General features: G+C 41.2%; 2 protein-coding genes across 4 annotated transcripts; both read right to left on the bottom strand.

Moving 5' to 3' along the window:
• Positions 1 to 1,595: 1,595 nt before the first annotated feature.
• On the bottom strand, positions 1,596 to 14,601 carry LOC114146579 (SH2 domain-containing protein 1A-like). 3 transcript variants are annotated; one of them, XM_028020785.1, is made up of 5 exons: positions 14,469 to 14,601; positions 9,613 to 9,832; positions 4,877 to 4,958; positions 2,641 to 2,782; positions 1,596 to 2,448 (listed from the first exon to the last, which is right to left on the bottom strand). In XM_028020785.1, coding segments are annotated over exons 1-5 (498 nt in total). In that variant the 5' UTR covers positions 14,470 to 14,601; the 3' UTR covers positions 1,596 to 2,395. The 3 variants fall into 3 exon arrangements, with proteins under 3 accessions (XP_027876586.1, XP_027876587.1, XP_027876588.1); XM_028020786.1 differs by having other exon boundaries at positions 9,622 to 9,832; XM_028020787.1 differs by having other exon boundaries at positions 9,613 to 9,827; positions 14,469 to 14,587.
• Positions 13,998 to 18,150, bottom strand: LOC114146578 (uncharacterized protein CXorf38). The gene is made up of 6 exons (XM_028020784.1): positions 17,909 to 18,150; positions 17,687 to 17,821; positions 15,861 to 15,983; positions 15,601 to 15,750; positions 14,725 to 14,922; positions 13,998 to 14,603 (listed from the first exon to the last, which is right to left on the bottom strand). The coding sequence occupies exons 1-6, from the start codon at positions 18,113 to 18,115 to the stop codon at positions 14,481 to 14,483; spliced, it is 936 nt and encodes a 311-aa protein (XP_027876585.1). The 5' UTR covers positions 18,116 to 18,150; the 3' UTR covers positions 13,998 to 14,480.
• Between the last annotated feature and the right edge of the window lie 2,271 nt (positions 18,151 to 20,421).

Here is a 20,421-nt window from a genome sequence, read left to right as displayed (position 1 = left end):
CTGGTTTTAATAACTTCAGATGTTACTGTTCATGATGATAAAACAGAAAAGGCTTTATTTAAAAAAATATTAGACTATTCTTTTTGAAAAACCATTGATGTAAATGACCTCTAAAGCGGTGGTGTCCAAAACGTTTCCACAGACCGGGGGCCAAAATCAACAAGTTGAAAGTCGTGTGGGGTCACACTTTTCTTTCCCCCCCCCAATTAATAGCACAACATGTTATTGCAAATTCTTCACCCCAAATTTTAACCATTTGGAGAATCCTGACATGTTTTTGCTTCTGGAAAATAAGGAGTTCTGGATTATGTTGGAGAATCGAAAGGTGGCTAAACTCTTAAATATATAGGTAAATAAATAATGTACAGAGACGTGATTCTTACTGCTGCCGGCCACGACGGGTTTGGGAGATTTATTACACTCTTCCACGGATTCATCTTACAGCTTCATCAGTCCAAAACCAAAAATCTCTCCGTATTCTTAACATCACCCTTTTTTATACAGTCTCATCTTTGTTGATGTGAGTTGGAAAGTTTCGACCAATAGCAACACTGCCCTTGATTTACGTAAAGATCCTGGCAGCCCCTAGACTGAGTGTGTGTGGCCGGCGGCAACATCTGCTCCATTTCAGAATTGCCGCATAAGCCAATTCATCACAAATTGTTGTTCTTATCTGCCCAAACAACATCTAACCCAAGTCATATTTGGTCCAACTTTTTGTGCTTCGCAAGGGCAGAGAGAGTGTCAGGTCAGTTTGACCCAAAGAGGTACCAAGAATCCTCTTGCAAAAACATCTCCATAAATAGTATTTCCTCTCTTACTATTACTTATTAAAAGTTCCTAAACACTGTCACCAAATAAAAAAAGTATTTTAAAAAATCACAATTGCTTCGGTTGTATGTGTTTTATAGGAATTATGTAGACTGTAAATGAGTCTGTTACTTCTTAACCACAGACAAAATTCTTGAATGAATGGCGGCTTCTTTCTTCCAAGAATTTCAGCGGGTGATTATATCCTAAGATTTTCACACAGATAAGTGATATATGTGGATTAGGCTTTTTTTTTTTTTGAACATATAAAATACTCTTGTATTTGTTTACCTTGCATTTGTTTAGTCTATGTTCTCAAACCTTCAGTCGGTGACAGAAAATTTGCGCTCACGCTGAGCCAGGTTCTGGTTCTGCTGGCAGTTTCTTCATGTTAAAGGGGAGTTTTTCCTGTTCACTGTCACCATGTGCGTGATTGGTATGAGGGATTGCTGCCAAGTCCACAACATAACGCCAACGATCGTCCAGGAGGAGTGAATGCTGCAAGTCTGTGACTCGATGCAATCTGAATAAGAAACTGAACTATTTGATAACTAGGACCAATTTTAAAATTTGTACTTGACTTGGAATCTGTCTGTATGATTAGACTGACCTGTTTTTGTTATTTTTGAAAAGGGCACTTTGGTAAATTGGTGCAATATAAACTAAACTGAATTACTTCAGCTATCCATTTTTCAGACGTGTTAACGAAGCTAAAAGAAATATTGTTGCAATTCTCAACAAATGTCTCAAGGCACTTTACAAGGAAAAAAAAAGAAGGGAAAAAGTCAGGTGAAATTCTTTACTGTATTAAATACCAGTTGCATGCAGCAAAAGCTAAAAGTTTAGTTGACAAACACCTCAATAATTAACTTGTTTATATATCAAAAAGGAAGCAAATAAAACCACACGTGCCCTGCAAACGAGCGGTCCAATGCAAAAGCTTCAGTCTTTTTTTTTGTTGTTGTCTTGTTTCACCTGATATCACAAGCGAGTGGAGGCTTGTGGCGCAAAAACGAACAATTAAAACTCCTGCGGTGAAACAGCCTCTCCCGCAGCGCGCGCTCGCGCACCCGCCACGCGCTTCTCCGTTACCTCCACTGCTGTCGCCTGTCTGATGCCTTCAGATAACAGGGAGGAGAGCGAACCGCAGACATAAAGAGGTTCAAAACAGAGCCATTAGCTGAAGCGCACAGAAAATCCCTTTGGTGTGAAATCTGAAGGAAAGCGTCGGGGCTGCGAGCCGAAGCCGTCTCGCGCAGACAGGCAGCGATGGAGCTCAGATAAAGAACGCAGGTCTGCAGAGAGGAAACCACAGCAGATCAGACAGAGGATTACACCCCGTAATTACGCTGCATTAATTCAAGGCAGAAACACCTTCACCACACACACAGACATCAGCAAAAAAAAAAAACATACACTCTTCAGAGCTCTTCCCAGGAACTTTAAACGCCAAAGGTTTTACATTTATTTCAAAAAGCATATCAGAAAATACAAACGCTAATACAAAAATAAATATGGAAAGGTTTCGGCTGAAGCAACAGATGGAAGAAGATGATCCGAGAGCGGTCGGCGTGGCGACGGGGTCTCACTGGCTGGACTGGCCGCCGCCGCCGCCGTTCATCTCCATGTAGACGAGTCCTGCGGTGAAGGAAGCAGTGGAAGAGATCAGGGGGACATGAGGCAGATGCTATCTCTTCTTCTCTTGTACATCAAAACCATTAGAAATCTCTGACTCATATCAGATCATGCATGGGAGTCGGTCTGCACCAATAATAGCAGTGGTGAGTGGAGGTGGGGTTTTTTTGCTTTCAAATCTGTTTTGCGTCGCACCTTGAATCCAGTTGCTCGGTACCGTCGCTCGGTCCAGAGGAAGGGTGAGGGGAGCTACACCTTGATGGGAGGTCGGGTGGCTTCTGTAGTGATCGATCAGCGACTCAATAGTACCAAACTTCAGCAGTCTTCCTCTTAAATCCTGTTAAACACACACACACACACACACACACACCCACACACACACACACACACACACACAACACACACACACACATTCAAACTGTTGTGAAAACCTCTTTGGTTCCCTTTCAGACTTGTGTCGTGTTTTTGTTTTTTTTTGTCGCACTTAATTTGAATGTTTCGAATCCTCAAACACATCCGGGCCAGATTACACTGAAAAAACACAAAATCTTACCAAGACATTTTGTTGTGCAAATATCTTAGGACACATTAAATGAGACTAAACTAACTTGTAAGTAACTTTCAGCAATAAATAGCTTTTTTATAAGTCAGTAATTCCTTAATAGTGATGAAAAAGTACTACTTCCACTGGCAGATTATCTGACTTATAACAAAACATTTTTCCCATGTTAAGTGTAATTATCTGCCAGTGAAACTAGTACTTTTTGGAGAGATTTTTAATCAATATTATGGGATCATTTACTTAAAAAACTCCTATCTTGCTAAGAAGCTACTTGTAAGTTAGCTTTGTCTTAATTCAAGTATAATAAAGACATCTGAGTCGATACCAAAAGTCTTTGGTGAGATTTTGTGTGTTGGCAGTGTATTTCTATACATCCATCCTGACCAGTGCTACATATGAAGGTTGGTTGAACAGATCCTGCCAGACAACATGAAGTAGGCTAAAAGACCTCAAAAAGCAACACCTCATGCCACAATCTGAAGGAGATTCAACCTGAGGAACAAAGTCGCTGAAATCTATCGGTACAGAAAGACTGATAGATGACATTTCTAAGGATTTGGAGAACCTTCCCATGAGTAACCAGACTATCAAAATGACTCCAAAGGAGCATCAACAACTCATCCGGGAAAACACAAAACAACCAAGAAGAGAAACTATGTGTGAAGCTATGTGCATCCTGTTGCATCTGGTGTGAAACTAGTGGTCAGATGATTGCTGTGTTCCCAGAAGCCTTTGTGTTCCTGATGCAAAATGTTTGGCCATCAGTTTGTATCTTTAAAGGTGCAGCGTTATGTGTTTTCCAGCCACATAGTGACATTTTATACCACAATCAACTATGTTACCTTCAGTTGTCAATAAAAAGGTGTATATATCAAATGTGACAAGAGAAATTTGACTTTGTAGTTTAACGTCTTGAAATTGGGGCTCTGTCTCTTTAAGAAGCTCCTGCTCTTTCTGAAACTCTGCCTTCAGGAAGTCATCACAATCTAGCTCCTCCATTAACCCTTTAACAACGGTTTTACCAGTGTTATACCGAAGCTTAGCTCTTTTAATGAGCTCAGCAGTTGTGAAGTTCCACCAGGTCTTTGCTAATTGCTGCTGGCTAGTCTGAAGGAGCTGAGAGGGGAAGTCACTGCGTTCTGTGAAGCGGAAGTTTGGAAACATGGACACTGCGTCTCAAAGACGGCGCCCGGTGCAGCCAGGCGTGTTGCACAGCTGACTGGTTGCCATGGAGATAAAAGGATTTCTCAAACATGCATGAAAGACTCAAAGCAACACTCCAGGTGTGTTTTTGATGATCATTACGCCATCATGTACGTAGATCTCAATGAAAGTCAGTTTTATACAACACTGCTCCTTTAAGCCCAATCTCTCTGGGATTACACAGCAGGACAATGACCCAAAGCACACTGGCAGGCCCAGCGCAGACTGGCTCAAAGCAAAAATGTTATGAAGATTTTTGAGTGGTCCAGTCAAAGTAAGGACTTAAATCTTGAGTTAAATGCCGTACCATGAGCATAAACAGGTCAAAATTCCTCCACAGTGACGTAAATAACTCATCTCCAGTTATCACACATGCTTAATGGCGGCCGTTGCCAAGGGTTACCCTTCCATATAAGGTCGGATTAATTTGGCAAATATCTTAAATTGAATATTTATGGAAGTGAATTTTGTGTGATTTTATTTTTTGACCCCAAAAAAACAAAAAAAAAGCCAAAACAGAAAAAATCTTTAGAGAAACAAGCTGTCTTTTTTTTTTTTTTTTTTTTTTAGCAGCGTTTGTGTACTGGAGTGGAAACAGCGACTGGCTTCCTGGTCTGCGTTTCAGAGTCTGTACATGTGTCACCTGCTCCTCTGATCTTCACCCACCTGGAGGTACCAGCCACCACCGCCGCCGCCGCCGCCGCCGCCGCCGCGCTCCAGCCTGTAGGTGTGTACGAAGGGCGCCTTCCTGTGAAACAAAAACTGCTTTCAGACCACTTCTGCAAAACCGAAATAAGAAAACGTTTGAAACGGGCAGGTAATCTGGATCTGAGGCCCACGGTGACTCACTGACGTTCGGGGCGCACTCACTGTGAAAGCAGACATCAGTCGCTCTGCTCAGCGGTGTTGCTTTCGCCTGAAACATTCTCATTTTACCGCAATATTTTAGAATTTGAATCACTGCTTCCAATATTTTTGGGGGGGTGGGGTTTCGTTTTCTTTTTGTTTTTTTGTGTGGCCGATTTCTTCAGAAACGAGACCTGGCTTTAGCTCCTAAATGATTCATCAGAGCAGCTTTACATACGTTAACATTATTTTAATTTCTACTTAATCTCTGTGATTTGACGGTGAATATTTTTCTAGTGTAGAAAATAATCTTTTTTAGGGTTTTATTGGGATTCTGCGAAGAACCAGGCTGGCTCAACAATGAGACGGGTTTCCAGGAAAAAAACCCCCCAACAGTTTCTGGTTCCTGGTCCGACCCGTGAACAGCCATTAGAGACGGGACGGACTGAACGCTGATTAAACTCAACAGTCAGAAATTAGTGGGTTGGTTTTGCAGGTTTGACCAAGGCAAAAGATTTGACCAAAAGATATTTTAGACCAAAAACAATCATCACTTTTGGCAAAAAAAAAGAAAAAAAAAAGACGTAGGCCATTATTTTAGGAAAGTGGCGACGTATCATTTTGTTTGAGGTGACAGAGATTTTTAGGACTTGGTGGAGATTTTTCCCAAACTCACAGAGGTGAGACAGACGTCCTCTGTGTCTCAGGTAGAGTTGCTCATATTACCGATAACGGCGAGCTTTAAGGACATCGAGCGCCATTCAGCCTCTGTAGAGGGTTTTATATGGACGGCATCCATTTCACCGTTTAGCACGAGCAGAGAAAACGTCTCAAAACATTCTGAAGCTCTTAGAGCTTCAACTTATTGACTGAAGAGATGCTAACGGCTCGTCGCTCAAAGTGTTTTAAATTCAGATCATTAGAGGTGAATTATGCCTGATTTGGTTCCATTTTTGTTTTTGTCCGGTTTGGTGCCGACATTTCTCATCGGGAAGCATCTGACCTGAAATATTTAATAGTACAGCTTGTATTAAATTTAAACTTTGATTCTAGTAATAACTCTGGAGGATTTTTTTTTATAAAGCCCTGAGTGACGTGTCGTCGCCTAAGACAGAAACGAGTGCTGAGAAATAAACTAACTCAGTCTTTTTGAAGCGTAATATTGTGATTTATAAACATGGCTACTATGTGATACACCAGTCTCGGTGATTTAGTGATATTTGCACAAAGAAGCAGCGGCATGTGATTTGAAACTGGAGTCATTTATTGCTCACATTTTCTGATTTGGGAATTTCTCATTCGTCTTGAAACGCATTCAGAATATTTTTCCCTTTACGTGAGAATTTGCTCGTCCAGATTTTTTTCTCTTTTTATTTTTTTTGTCAAATTTAAATGTTGAAGACAATCAAACACATATGATACAAAGAGCAGTTTTAGAGTACTGATTTCAAATGTGAATGAAAAGAAGACATGGAAACCAGCCTGGCCTCAGACAGAGCAGTAACTGAGGAAAACCACACTGATGCCGAGTCAAGAAATCACAAACAGGAAACAGGACGCACGTGGCGCACCCTGAAAAATCTCTAAAAGCAACACATCCCGAAAGAAATCCGAGAACAGATGAAAAACAAACTCACTACCACCCGTCAGTCAGGGAAAGGTCAAAAGGTCATTTCTAAGTGTTTGGTTCGCCAGTAAACCACAGTGAGAGACGGCATTCACAAGAAAGAACCGGGAGCGTCGAGGAAGTGGTCGACCTGCCAGCATGACTTCAACAGTGGGTTGATGATTCAACCAGGAGCAACATCTAAAACGCAGCAGTCCTCTCCTGGCCTAGTTAAAGCTCACGATTTGAAAACAACAGAGAGAAGTTCAAGGCCATAAAGAACGCAAAGACCCGTTTCACAGCGGCTAGTAAACATCTCTACGCATCCCAGGATTATTTATTTATTTATTTTTAAAGTATTCTGCAAACCAACAAACGTGAAACTTTTGATGCGAAATTAGCACGACATTTAAGAAAAATAAAATTTTACCAACAATCAAACATGGTGGCGGCAGTATTATGCTCTGTGGACGCAATTCGCCCGTCAGGAACACTCGAGGGTTATGCAGCAGGGCAATAAGCAAAAATATGCAAAAAGGATCTCCTAGAGTGGCCTAGTCAAAGTCCAATTGACTGCCCCCTGAATGTGGCCAAACTAAAAGAATTGTGCATCAGATGAGAACAGGTTTTGCCAGGGTGCTTGGTTCCCCATCGCGGCCCGACTCTGCTTAGAATGAACGCAAGTGTTCACAGACACACTGACTTGGTCTGCGGCTGTCACTAAATATACTGCTCAAAAAAATAAAGGGAACACTTTGAGTGTGAAACACCTGTTTAAGTGTTCCCTTTATTTTTTTGAGCAGTGTATATCTGACACTAACGAATGCTTTTCTGTGACATTGTCGTTACATGTACACATGTTGTTTGTCGCTGTGGTTTCGCAGCTCTCTGCTCCATTTTCATTTTTCTCTCTCTAGCTTTTCGTTTTCCCCATCTTCGTTAAGACTGAAATAAACCAAAAGGCAAAAAAAAAAAAAAAAAGACATGTAACTTTCCACTTGGGAAGATAAATCAGTTTAAATCTGACACTCAGACAATAGTTCTGATTGCCGTGCAGCCGGACGGGCACACTAAAAATAATAATTATAATAAAAAAAATACAACTAATCATCATGAATGATGTATGTGAGAATGTGGCTTTTCTTATTTATTAGTTTTGTTTTGTTTTTTTTTACCAGTTATTTGTTATTTCTTACATTGTGTGTGAATTGTGAGACAGTTATTTTTTGTTTTTAAGCATATGCACTGACTGATGGCACTTTTTAAATTTCGTTGTTCTTGTGACAATGACAATAAAGATTTATCTTATCTTATCTTATCTTATCTTATCTTATCTTATCTAACTATTCTGCAAAAAATTTAGACAAAATTCCTCCATGTCGACATAAAAGATTCATTACCAAGAAGCGCAACAAACAATTAAGCTTAGAGGGAGATTACTTATTACTTTTATTTTTAGGTAGCATATTGGAATCTGTTTAAAGAGCTGAGAGATTTACAGTCAATTCACCAAAATTAGTCAGGATACTTTAGATGTAGACAGATTAGGACTTCAAACTACCGTACTTTAAACTAAACGGTAAGTAGTCGTTTTGTATTTATACAAATGTACTTTTTAATTGTACGTTGAAAATGATTTTAATAATCATTGGAAAGATCTTTTTGTGGCATCAAAACTTTCAAACACTGCTCATAAGTCATAATCTCTGCGGGGACTTTGAGGGTTCATCTGACCCCCTCCACAGGTACGGAACAACATTCAAGTCAAAATTGTGTCTGCGTCGCTCTGAAACGTAAATATTACTGCCGGCCAGAAGAAAACACGTCGCTAAAATAAAAAAAAAATAAAAAAAAGAAGATTACTTTAAACCTAAATCTGACAGATCTGATGAATCAATTTTGGGGGCTTAGGTGTAAACTGGATGTTATAAAAAAGTTTTTAAAAAAGGGAGACATATGTTTATGTAGCTTTTTTTTTTTTTTGCAGTGCAGCTGAAGAGATTTCATCTTTTATTATTATTTTTATTATAATTATTAGTCACACTAATTAGAGACCCGCACATTTCTTTTCACAGCTCCGTTGTTGGGGTCGTTCCGGTCATGCTAACTATAATGACACATAAAAAGCCTCATTTTACTTTAAAGCGCTTCATTCACATCGTCACACCCGCAGACCACCAGCCAGGAAGGTCTCGTCAGAGGAATTTGATATGACTAAATTAAAAAAAAACAAAAAAAAAAACATTTAGTCTGATGCGTTAATTACAACTTCATCAGAAAAAAACGTAGATGTTTTTTTGTTGTTGTGCCGCCTGTTCTCAGCAGAGAGTTTTGCTGCTGCTGTTTCATAACCTCTAAAAATATTCTCAGCGCTTTCAGTTCTAGAAAACGGAGCCGTTCTTGGGCAGCGCGATGCGTGGCGGCACACAGAAGACGGCGTGGCAGAGACTGTGGTGCCGTGGACGAAAAAGGAAAACGCCGAGATCGCGGCTGGCGAGAAGGCTTTCGTTGGCCGTTAGGAGTCATTTCTGCCTGCTTTCTGGGAACCTTTTTTGTTCCGTTCCTTGTGTTTATTTCTCAAGTCTGCGAAGCCAAGCTGCGAAGCGAAAGCGTCCACGGGCACAAATTTCATTTCTGCTGAGCATCTTTTATCGGAAACGTGTGAGAAAACTGTTGAAATCGAGAAAAGGGAAGGGGAAAAAAAAAAAAAAAAAAAAAAAACCTTAAAAGATTTGTGGTAGAGCCGTGAAGGCAGGAGTCTTAACCCTGCCTCTGTGGGACCAACTGAGAAAACGCTACCAAGAGAAAAACGTGAGGCAAAAAAAATCAGAAAAAGCGTGTCTAGTTTTTACGTTTAGATCAAAACCAATGCAACAAATGAAAAAAACAAAACAAAACACCCCTCCACCATTGTAAGGTGAGAAGAGAGAAGTGAGAAGTGAGACGTCACCTCACGCACAGACAGTAGGCCCCGGGCACCGTCTCACTGTCCCTCAGCAGGAAGCTGCCGTCGCATCCGAACCTCTCCAGCAGCTTCTCGGTGACTTTGCTCCCGATCCGGCCGTAGTAGATGGAGCGAACGGCGGCGCCCTCCGTCTCCATGGCGCCCTCAGAGCCAGGTGCCCATCTGCTGCGCTCTCTGCAGGTGGAGGTGAAGGCACTCTGCTGCACTACCAGAGAGAGAGAGAGAGAGACAGAGAGCGTGCGAAAGGTTATACGAGGCAGGAAAAGCGTTTCTGGTTTTCACACTTTTCTGTCATGCAGACACAAAACTGCAGCATGCATGTGATGATTTCTTTTTTTTTTAAAAACCACATTAAGGAGTTCACGGGGTGGAGCAGAAAAACAATTACTCTCATTCTTTTGCTTTTTCTCCTTTGGAGGCGCGAGTGTCTGTTTTTGTAAAGAAATAAAAATAAAATAAAAACTGAATCGTTCGATCGAATTTAATCGATTTTTTTTTTTTTAACCCAATCTGACTTTGATTTGTGTTTTAAACATGTGGAGAAAATGCGATGATTTAGCGGCACGTTTTATGTGCATCTCGGACAGAGAGGAGAGGATTCGGGCGAACAGAACGTGGCCCCGAAGCGGACAAACAACCAGCAACCCCCACGCTCCACCCAACGCCCGCAGCTACACAACACCAATAGCAGCTGTGGTTTCATTTGAACGCCTCAGGCCTGCTCACATGTTTTAAAGTTTTAAAAACACACACACACACACACACACACGCACACACACACACACACACACACAAAAACCATTTCACCTGAGAAAGGTCAGCCCTCTGGGGCACGACAAAGAGCAACAACGGGATTGAACGGAATATAGAGATCTATCTAGAATCGGTCCGAACCATGAAATTCCCTTCCCCCTCGTTGCGTTTGTAACGAATAAAAAAAGTTTTACAAATTCTAGTTGCATACAGTACAGACCAAAAGTCTGGACACACTTTCTCATTGAATTCAATGAGAAGGTGTGTCCAAACTTTTGGTCTGTACTGTATGTTTTCACACTTTTTTATCTCACGGTTTGTTGAAGCTCCTTTTTTCCTTTACTGTGTTTTCAGATTTGTATAGTCTTTGGTTGGAGTCTGGCAGCCAGCACACATCTCGGCCTCAACACAACCTTCTCCAAAATCCATCATTAGTTTTGTATTCTGAAACCTTTAGTTCTTCATTCTGGTAATTGTCATTCCAAAATTATGAATTATCCTCTCACAGAGTCAGTTGTTTTTTTGTTTTTATCCCACTTTGAAAGCTCGCTTTGACTCGCCATGATGCTGAAGGACAAAATCTCTTTCCAGAGGACGTCTGAACCTTTTTGGTCAAAACCGGCTGATATTCGGAGCTTTTTATGATTTATGATTGCTTCACAAAACCCCCTAATTCTATCTGAGTAAAAAGAAAGCCCAGAGCATAATCCTCTGGGATTGTCCTCTTGTGCATTCGGTTCTTTTCAAAAGGTGCCGTTTCATTTTGCTGTGTAACTTCACGTATTCTACATTGATCAAAAGTTCATCCGTCTGGGCGTGCCGTGGTGGCGTAGTGGTTAGCGCGACCCGTATTTGGAGGCCTTCAGTCCTCGACGCGGCCGTCGCGGGTTCGACTCCCGGACCCGACGACATTTGCCGCATGTCTTCCCCTCTCTCCTTCCCCGTTTCCTGTCAGCCTACTGTCATATAAGGGACACTAGAGCCCACAAAAGACCCCCTGGAGGGGTAAAAAAAAAAGTTCATCCGTCTTTCAGGAACCCGGATGAAGAAATTTTGCCTCATAATTACGAAATGTAGGTCTGCGACTAGCGATTGTTAGTGTGGTAACTCTTTATTTGACATTGTGTGCATAAGACTGACATGACACTGTCATAAACATGAAGGAGTCTTTGTGAATGTCTGTGAATGTCTATGAATGTCGTCATGAAGTGTCATTCGGTAAATAATGACAAATAATTACTTTAAAAGTTGCACTGAAAGTCCATTAGAAGCGACAACTTTGCATTAAGGTGTTATTATTCACAAAAGAATTCAAAGTTGGCACTTTTAATGCAACTTTACATTAAAAGTGTCATTATTTACCAAATGACACTTCATGACACCAGTCATAGACATTCATAAAGACTCGTTCATGTTGGTGTTATGTCACGTTTATGACAGTGTCAAGTCAACCTTATTCACACCCCGTCAAAAAATAAAGTGTTACCGATTGTTTTAACCACTTAGCCCTTTATATGCAACGTTTGAAATGCATTAAAAGATGCAAATAAACAATAAATTAAACATGATATTGCCTAAAATGTAACTACGTCACATTCTTTTAGTAAATTTGAACCAGGTGAAGCTGGCCTGTAAAACACATTTACAGACAAAGATGTTTTTGTCTTAAATGTATCTACATTTAAGACTGTATGCAAATCTGTATGTATGTACAGATTTGCCTTTATTGCTGCTTTTTCAGAATATCGTCTTTGCATTTTTGAGTCTGTATACTCCACTCGACGACTAATCGATTAATAAATGAGTTGACGATTTTTTCCCCAATGATCGATACATCACGATTGATCCGATGAATCGTTTCAGCCCCAATGAAATGTAATATGTACCTTATCTCAGAAGGGAAGTGAAACATGACGATAAATCTAATTCTTTGGAGCTTTCTGCTCTCGGCACCAGAACCAGGACCAGAGAAAGTATTGGCCGCCTTATCCGGGTCCAAAATCTGACTGCCGGTTTACTGATGAAACCAACTGGGCTTTCCATAGTTGTGCGGCTCCTGGAATCTCAACACAAAAGGCTGATCTCTTGGTGTTCCTTAAATCCACCTCGGATTAGGGAAAGGGTTGAATATGTAAGGAAGACGCTTTGAAAGGAAGTTAGTATGTGACTCTATGTAGGATGTGGAGAAAAAACACAACAAAATTCTTGAAGGAACTTTACATAAATTAGAAGAAGATAGCAAAATGTAAACAAAAATACCCATCATAATCAAAAGGTGATCATCTCTGTTGATGGATGCCCTGGGTCAGTATTACTCTAACTGAGTCATCGCAGCACTTCCTGGTGAGGAGACATCACAAGGATCATATAAACCAATCAGAATACTTTGGGTTACATGTAATGAAAAATTGCTTCCTGGAGGCATGGTCTCAGTTTAAAATTTTGAGGTTTTAAATTTTACTCCGTCGGTAACATTTAGCCGTGGTGCGTGATATGAAGCTGACCAGGAATTGCCTGCGCTGTAAACAACCATCCCCCAATTAGAAGAGAGAAGTGCCGATCCGGTCCAAGGCGGCGGTTAGCGTTGATTCCATTTTTTGGAAGCGTGGCCGACACGGACTGAACGGCTTCGTTCGCTTCCTCCGCTCACGTTGCTAAAACTAAGACGGCGCAGAAAATCAGCGTCAGCGTTCACTGGTTCTCCTTCTGTTCGCTGATTGGTTGAAATTCTACTGGAGGAATCCAAGTCAATGGGAGAAAGCCCAGCCTGCACTGTGAAGGGAGACGAGAACCAAGTAGGATTGTGTAGAAAAGCGATGGCCCAGCAACTGACGATGTAATGTGCTAAAGTACACAGCAGCTGTATTTTATGACTGAGAAGCAAAGACTGATGAATCCTCGCTGATATTTGAGAAAATGTCCCTTGACAAATTGTACCTTGATGACATCTTCAACAAGCTTCCATCTTAATACTGGCTGCATGTTTGACTATTCTTCTTGGCAGGAACTCCATGTAGATCATGAATACATTTTTTTTTTTACCTGACCCAACCCAAGCCCATCAGCATCGCCTCCATTCTGACCAAAAATCATTTACTGCATTTATAGACCCGAGCCTGAAGTAAACCTGACATATTATTTAAATGAATCTATTTCTGCTTTTGTTTTTAGGCTATCATTTGAGGAAGAGGTGCAACTTGTCCTGTTCTTAAGTTTTTCTTTAACGTCTTCCAGCTCCATCTTGTTGCTGGTTGTTACCGCAGGGTGAGTCAAGTGCAAATCTCCTGAGATGTGTGATTGATAAGAGCAGAGCAGGGTGTGGCAGTGTGCGCACTGTGCAGCACTTGTTACAGCCTAATAAACGTCTGAACCTTTATTTCTTTATTTCCCCTACTTAGACTACAAGTAAATTAACACAACTTTATATTGTGCATTTGTGTTTTGGTTTTCTCTGTGCTCTGTTAACAACCCGACCACAAAGCAACTCACTTTGGCCTGAATTTCGGGTCAGGTTCAGACCATGAATATAAATATATACCCTGACTTAAGGTTTTCCCAACAGGATCAGATTTATTGCCGAGAACCACGACTACAGCAAAGAAACGACGGATCAAACATTTCATTTTTCTACGTTTTATTTGGACCTGAATGTCGGATTTTGAGCCTGTTTGAATAGGAGAACATTCAAAGCTGTGAATCAAACCATTGCTATAAACACAGACATGCTGTCGTGATGGAGGATTATTGTGGTTAAAGGTGGAGAAAAGCTATCAATAGCCTTCTCCAACATAAAACATATAAAATAAAAGCCCTTTAAGTCAAGCCACATTTTGTAATAAAACAGTAAATTATTTTTTTTTTTTAAATCTTTGGATATTTTTGCTAGCTATATAAACAGACAGTTGATATTATTGGTAGCAAAAGTTTTTTTGTAAAATTTTCTTTACATTTAGCATTTGTCCCCCGTCTCTTTTTTAATGAGTGCATACAGTCGAAACAATAAGCTGTGTACTGCTGTTCCCCAACTTGTTCTGACCACAGACCATTTTAAGCACCAAGATCCAGCCCACATAGAGTGTAAAACATACTCTGGTTCTCTTTTAACTTTCTTCTCCTCCTTTAGCCTCCAGAGAGTCGATAGCTTGGAGCTCGGAGGAGAACTGCTCTCCTAGATCTTTGTTTGCCTGGAGGAAGCCCCGCAGCCGTTTCAGCTGCTCCGCGTCCTGAGGAGCAGACAGAGAGTCGGGGGGGGGGGGAGAAACGTGTGTCACGCATTCTTTACGTCTTGTTCAAAAGAAAAGAAAAAGAAAAGAGATGCAAGTGCGCGGTTTTTGTTCCGCCTACATGCGTCTTTGCGTCCTCGTCTTCCTCGTTAGCAGCACGCAGACACTCCCGCAGCATCTCCCGCAGCAGCTCGGCTTCCCACCGGCTGACCGACTCGGCGCCGGACTCCGGCGAGGCAGGGTCCGAATCGGCCGATGGGCCAGCGGAGTCCAGTCGGTCGACACCAAACACGCGTATCGAAAGATCTACGGTCAGCATCTGGATCACAAAAATATATATATATAAATATATAGTGTCGTGAAAACTGGCATAGAGTGGTGAGATCTTTCCTGGTTAACGCAGAAAACAGATCATACAAGCCTGAGAGACATAAGTAATCTTGTATTTTGATTTATTGATGATTATACAAAGAGTTGATGTAATAAAAAGCAGATCAAGAAATGAATAACATGAGGAATAAAATGGAGAATAGAATTAAACTCAGATGATTATTAAAAGAAGTTATGTTTGAAGAATTAAGTGAGAAAGATGATTATGTTTGATGATTTATGATGATCATACAGAATACATGGAATTGTAGCTGAAGTAATCATACGTTGTGTGAAGCATAGTGACATGTGATTCTCAGACTGTGTTATAATTAAGAGTAGAGGCCAGTCAGGGCCAGTCAGGGCCAGTCAAGGGTCTGAGCTGAGCGGGAAGGCAGAGGAACTCCAAAACAGGAACTGGAATGTTTTCTCCAAACCAAATGGTCAGTGGACTCATTTTTTGTTGTTTTTCTTTTTCTTTTTAGAAAAGTTACATACTGCAGCTTTCGTGGAAACACAACAATTGCGTTTTCCTGACATTTTCGACAGTCTTGCGCACGTTTGCAATGGAAGCGCAGCCGTAAAGAGCCCGAACGTGGAGCTGCCGCTGTTCTCCAAACAAACTCACGTCTTCGATTTGCCTCCCGACGGTCAGCATGTGGGGCACGAAGCTCAGCTGCTGCACAAAGTGCCTCAGAGCCGTCCTGTAGCGCCTCATCCAGTCGTCCTTCACCCGAAACTCGCAAGAGTGCATCAGCTCGTTCCTGCACTGAATCACCTGGAAGCAGAAACACAGGTGCGAAAATGCGGTTTTAGTCCCGACAGGAAGCCGCATTGCAAGTCTTTTTTTTGTTTGTTTGTTTGTTTTTTCTTTGCTCCACTGCTCACCTGTCTCACCAGCTTCGGATCCACGGAGCTGAAACAGTCGCAGTAGTTGATCAGGTTGAGCAGAGCCGAGGCGTCGAACTCGTCGGCGCGGCTCACCTTAGTCTGACCTCGTGGCATGTACGCCTGAAGACACACAGAGCAGCAGAGCGTGGGGACCCGACACGAGGAGCGCAAAGTCCAAACCTTCCTGATGGACTCGAGGTGGTTCGACGTCGAGCTGAAACGAGACGTTTTTGGGTTTTTTTTCCCTTTCTGCTCCAGAATGCGTCCCGTCACCGTGGTTTCCGTGTCTTCAGCAATGATGAATCCTGATCCTGTCAGAGATGTTTGTTTACGTTGGGCCTAGCATCTCGTCTCAGGTTGGCTTTCACGGCGTTTTCACTTCCTCTGAGTCCAGGCAGTGATTTCTGCTGTGTGCTTACCGGTGTGTTGAAGTGGAGCAAAAAAAAAAAAAATCACACACACACAAACACGATTCTGAAAAATCTGACACGTGTGTTTTACATTTGTACTCATCTTATCTCAGAATGGATGTAAATATGTTTGGCGTGGGGGGGGGTTGTGTTGATGTTTAATGTAATTTCCCATGGTATAAAAAAGTAGTTATCCATCTATGAATAGTTTTGGAGATTCTACAGATTTTTTGTTAAACATTTAAACCTTTTTTGCACAATTTAAGAAATATATTAAAATATGCAAATAGATAATGAATTAGATCCCTTTTTTAAATAAGAAACTAGACATTTTATTGCCTAAAATGCAATATAATAGCATTCCTTTTGTGACTTTGAACTGGGTGAGTATATATTGTTTTGAAAATACCACTTGAGGATTTAACACTTAATCAGTTACTAAAATAGTTAATCATTCCAATAACTGATTAATCACAATTAATTGTTTGTGCCTTAGTTTAGCAGAACCTCTAGAAAATTGAAACAATGAAATAGCTGTGGCGCTTTTTTAAAAATGATTTCATAATAGGTATTGGATGGCGCATCTGTTTTTTATTTCAGATAAAAGCAGTACTGCCATCTAGCGGAACTTTGCAGTACAGTAAGTCTCTATGTGTACAGCTCAGGAGTCTGCTGCTACCAGTGGCTCTTCGGATGCCTCTTAATCATTTTGGCTGAAAATAATACAGTACTGACAAATGTTTTTAAATATGAATTTAGCAAATGCAGGTTTTTGGCTGTTTTTATCCTGCAATTTTTGAATTTGGTTGCAAGTAATATGTTTTAGATCTGCTTTCATTGTCAATTGGATTCGATTGGAATCTAAATGCTTTTTCACAATTTTGTTTCCCATCCCACAAAAAAACAAAAACAAAAAACATCCTATTTTTAGGATTAAAAAAAAGAGAGTAATACCAACCTTCCTAGAGTGGCTGCGTATCTGAAATTATAATTTCTCATCCAGCAAAATGTGTTATTGTGACAGGCCTACCCGGTGAGCAAGCTCTGCACTGGCAGCCAATAAAACATCATGGAGACATCTTCACTCCAACCAAACCCTCTGAGTTTCTGATGTCACTATGCTAAAGCTAAGTTACCTAATAGTCCCATGCAATGGTGAAGATTCAGATCTTTTCGGGGAGATATTTTTTGCAATGAATGAGTCATTTTATGCTCAATCATCTATTGACAACACAAATTGTCAGCACAAGAAGTGGAGGAATGAAGTTTGGGAAGCAACGTTGGAGTCCCTCCCACAACTGTACAAATGCGTGACGCGGTGCGTCAATTTTTATCATCAATCAGTTTGATTCAGCACACGTTTCTGCGACATTGGGTTGACTTTGCGAGTGGATGGAGTGATGTGTGGTCTACCTTGGCCAGCTCCCAGTGGTCCGTCCTCCAGTAACTGGGAAAACAGTTTGTCCAGTGGATTGTGCCATCTGGCTGTCTGTGGTGTTTCAGGATAACTCTCTGCCACTCTGCACACACCCTGCATACCGAGACAAGCTGCCAGGACGGAAACCCAATGAAACACACTGACTGCGGGAAGTTATAAATGGAATACATTTACGGGAATAAAGGGTCAAATCCCACCGTATTTCCTCTGGGCTTACAGGAAGAGGTCTCGCAGGGTCTCCGCAGGGGAGGATACTGGTTGAGCAAATCTCCGTGGAAAGCTCTCAGCTGCTGGTCGGTGAACGGAAGGAGGCCGTCCTTCAGGATGAGCAGGCAGCGTCCTGCTTTCAGCCAGTTCTTGTACTCCTCGTCGTTCAGACGGAACGTCAACTCCTCGCGGCCCATCTCAGCTCTACTTCCTCATGAAGTGAAAACACAACAAAGGGGCAGGGCAATGTTCAGGCCACGTGCCCAGCTCAGCCCACTGGCTGCAGTTCAGCACGACGGCCACCAGATGGCGGTGTGTTACCGTAGCTACATGATGCCGGGGCGGGAAAACCAGGTGGGCTGGTCGAGGGAGACAACTTTATGAGTGAAATAAGGGAGTTTATGAGATAAGGGAGTATGTGTGGCAGAGAACTATGAAAAATTGGAGAAACTTAGTTTTGAAAGATTTTTATCTGAAGCTGAAACATGTAAGAACCTCATGTCATCACCTGCAGGACCAGGGAGGTCACCAGAGACTACTTGGAATCTGTCAGTACTAGCGAAACTTAAAATCTCAAATATTCATATTGAGGATATTTTTATTTCAGATCACAGACGTCCTTTTTAATTTGTCTTTAAGCATGGAATTATCTAAAACTCATTGTTTCATTGGCTCTCGTAATCTAGTTTGTAACTTTGCTGAAAAGTTTTTATTTCTCTTGACACGGCAGTTACGACATTGATTGTCTAGCTAATGTTTTTAAGCCAACATTTTTGGGAAATTCTAGATGAAAATCTCTTTATCAACTCTGTACCTTGTGGGAAAAGCCAGACTGGCTCTGTGGAGCAGCTATGTAGGAAGACTGGATGCTTGTGGAAGCCAACTAGGCTCTCTGCCCATCTCCTGCATTTGAAAAAGGTTTTGATTTCCCACAACTAGCCCACTGTATAAAAAAAGTTCAATTTCTCTAAGTCATCTCAAATGTGAGGACAGAATGATTTCAACATCTTCTGCTATAGGTATTATTCCAGCATCACTATTTAAAGCCGTTTTCCCTTGTACTGTAGAATCTATTAGCTACCCCCTAAATTTTGGTCAAGTTTCATCATTCAAAAATGGTGCATTTCTCCTCTTCTTAAAAAGTCTCCACTTTGGATTCATTGTGTCCGAATACTTATAGGGTTTTCTCAAAACTGTCTTTCCTGGCCAAAATTATACAGCAACCGTGGGATTCTGATGATTTTAATATTTCAGCCATATTTCAGTCTGGTTTTTGAAGAGCCTATTCAACAGAGTCAGGACTCCTTAGAGTGACTAGAGGTTTGATGATGTGGAAATGAGAATCGTTGGTGTTAGCTGGACGTAAATCTCAGATTTATGTTCAGCCCTTTAGTATCGGGGATCACTCAGTACTGCTTGTGAAACTGAGTCTTTCAGAAATATTTGTGTTGCCCAGTCCAATTTTAACTCGAGGTCTGTTACTCTCAACCATGGGCTTCTACCGTGTTTCTGTTTTTGGGCCTCATTTATTTGTCTTTGTCTCCTTCCTTTATGCAGTCTTTTAAAATCTTTTAATGAAATCTCTTATCATTACTACGCTGATGATACTCAGGTTTTAATTACTTTTAAACCCCATTCAATTTCCAAGCTATCTCTTCTACAATGGTATATGAAATCAAGCAAATGAAGGTCGAATAATGATTTTCTCCAGTTGAATGAAGAAAAAACACAGGCTCTTATCTTTGAAAACTTGGTTCCTTCATTTTCTGACCACTTGACTTCGGTTGCCTCATACATTAAGCTTCCTATTAAAAATAATTTTTTTGATGGTCCTGTATTGTTTTAACAATATGTGAAGGATGTCATTTATTCCTGCTTTTCTCACTTGAGGAACATTGGTAAACTCAGGTGTATCATTTCTAAAGCTCAGATGGAAATGGTGATTCATGTATTCATCTGTTCTTGTATTGATTATTGCATTTCATTTATTACCTTTTCTCAGTGAAAGTTGTAAAAATCATTCAACTGCAATATTTTTGACTTCCATATGGGCTCCAAGGCAACACCTGATTACTCTTCATAAACTACCAGTTCAGCACAGGACCCAGATCAAGGTTCTCGTGTGGAACCATAAGGTTCTTTATGGTAATGTTTCTGCATACATTACTAGACTTTTACGTCCATGTGTCACCACCACCGGGTCGCCACGGTTGACTGATCTGGGATTGCTTTACTGTCCTAAAGCCAGGATTAAAAATCAAAAGTGAAAGTATCTTTGCGGTTGTAGCTTCTCACGAAAACATGGGATTCAAAGGTGTTTTCATGCAGCCCAGAAGTGTCTCCAACAAATCTATGCAGCCCTTCCAGCAAGTTTTGGATCTGGCCACGGCTCTCCCCCAAGTTAGCCGGGTCATTGCCTTTCTATGCAGTACCGCTCCAGTCGAATCTCTCTTCACTGCTTTGTCAGGTGCTTTTCTTATTGAAGTGGATTGTCTCTGGTAGA

Source organism: Xiphophorus couchianus, chromosome 6, assembly GCF_001444195.1.
Source record: "Xiphophorus couchianus chromosome 6, X_couchianus-1.0, whole genome shotgun sequence".
Taxonomy (NCBI): Eukaryota; Metazoa; Chordata; class Actinopteri; order Cyprinodontiformes; family Poeciliidae; genus Xiphophorus; species Xiphophorus couchianus.
This window is presented reverse-complemented; position numbering and strand designations above follow the sequence as displayed.

Bases quoted from the DNA above. Each gene is read 5' to 3' on its own strand.
- LOC114146578 (XM_028020784.1), bottom strand. From the start codon at position 18,115: ATGGGCCGCGAGGAGTTGACGTTCCGTCTGAACGACGAGGAGTACAAG. The intron at 14,923-15,600 runs GTGAGTTTGTTT...TTTGTGATCCAG, and splicing joins TCGGGAGGCAAATCGAAGAC to ATGCTGACCGTAGATCTTTC. The intron at 14,604-14,724 runs GTAGGCGGAACA...TCTGCTCCTCAG, and splicing joins ACGAGGACGCAAAGACGCAT to GACGCGGAGCAGCTGAAACG.
- LOC114146579 (XM_028020785.1), bottom strand. The intron at 4,959-9,612 runs GTGACGTCTCAC...TTTGTTTCACAG, and splicing joins GCCTACTGTCTGTGCGTGAG to GAAGGCGCCCTTCGTACACA. The intron at 2,449-2,640 runs GTGCGACGCAAA...CCTTCACCGCAG, and splicing joins ACCGAGCAACTGGATTCAAG to GACTCGTCTACATGGAGATG.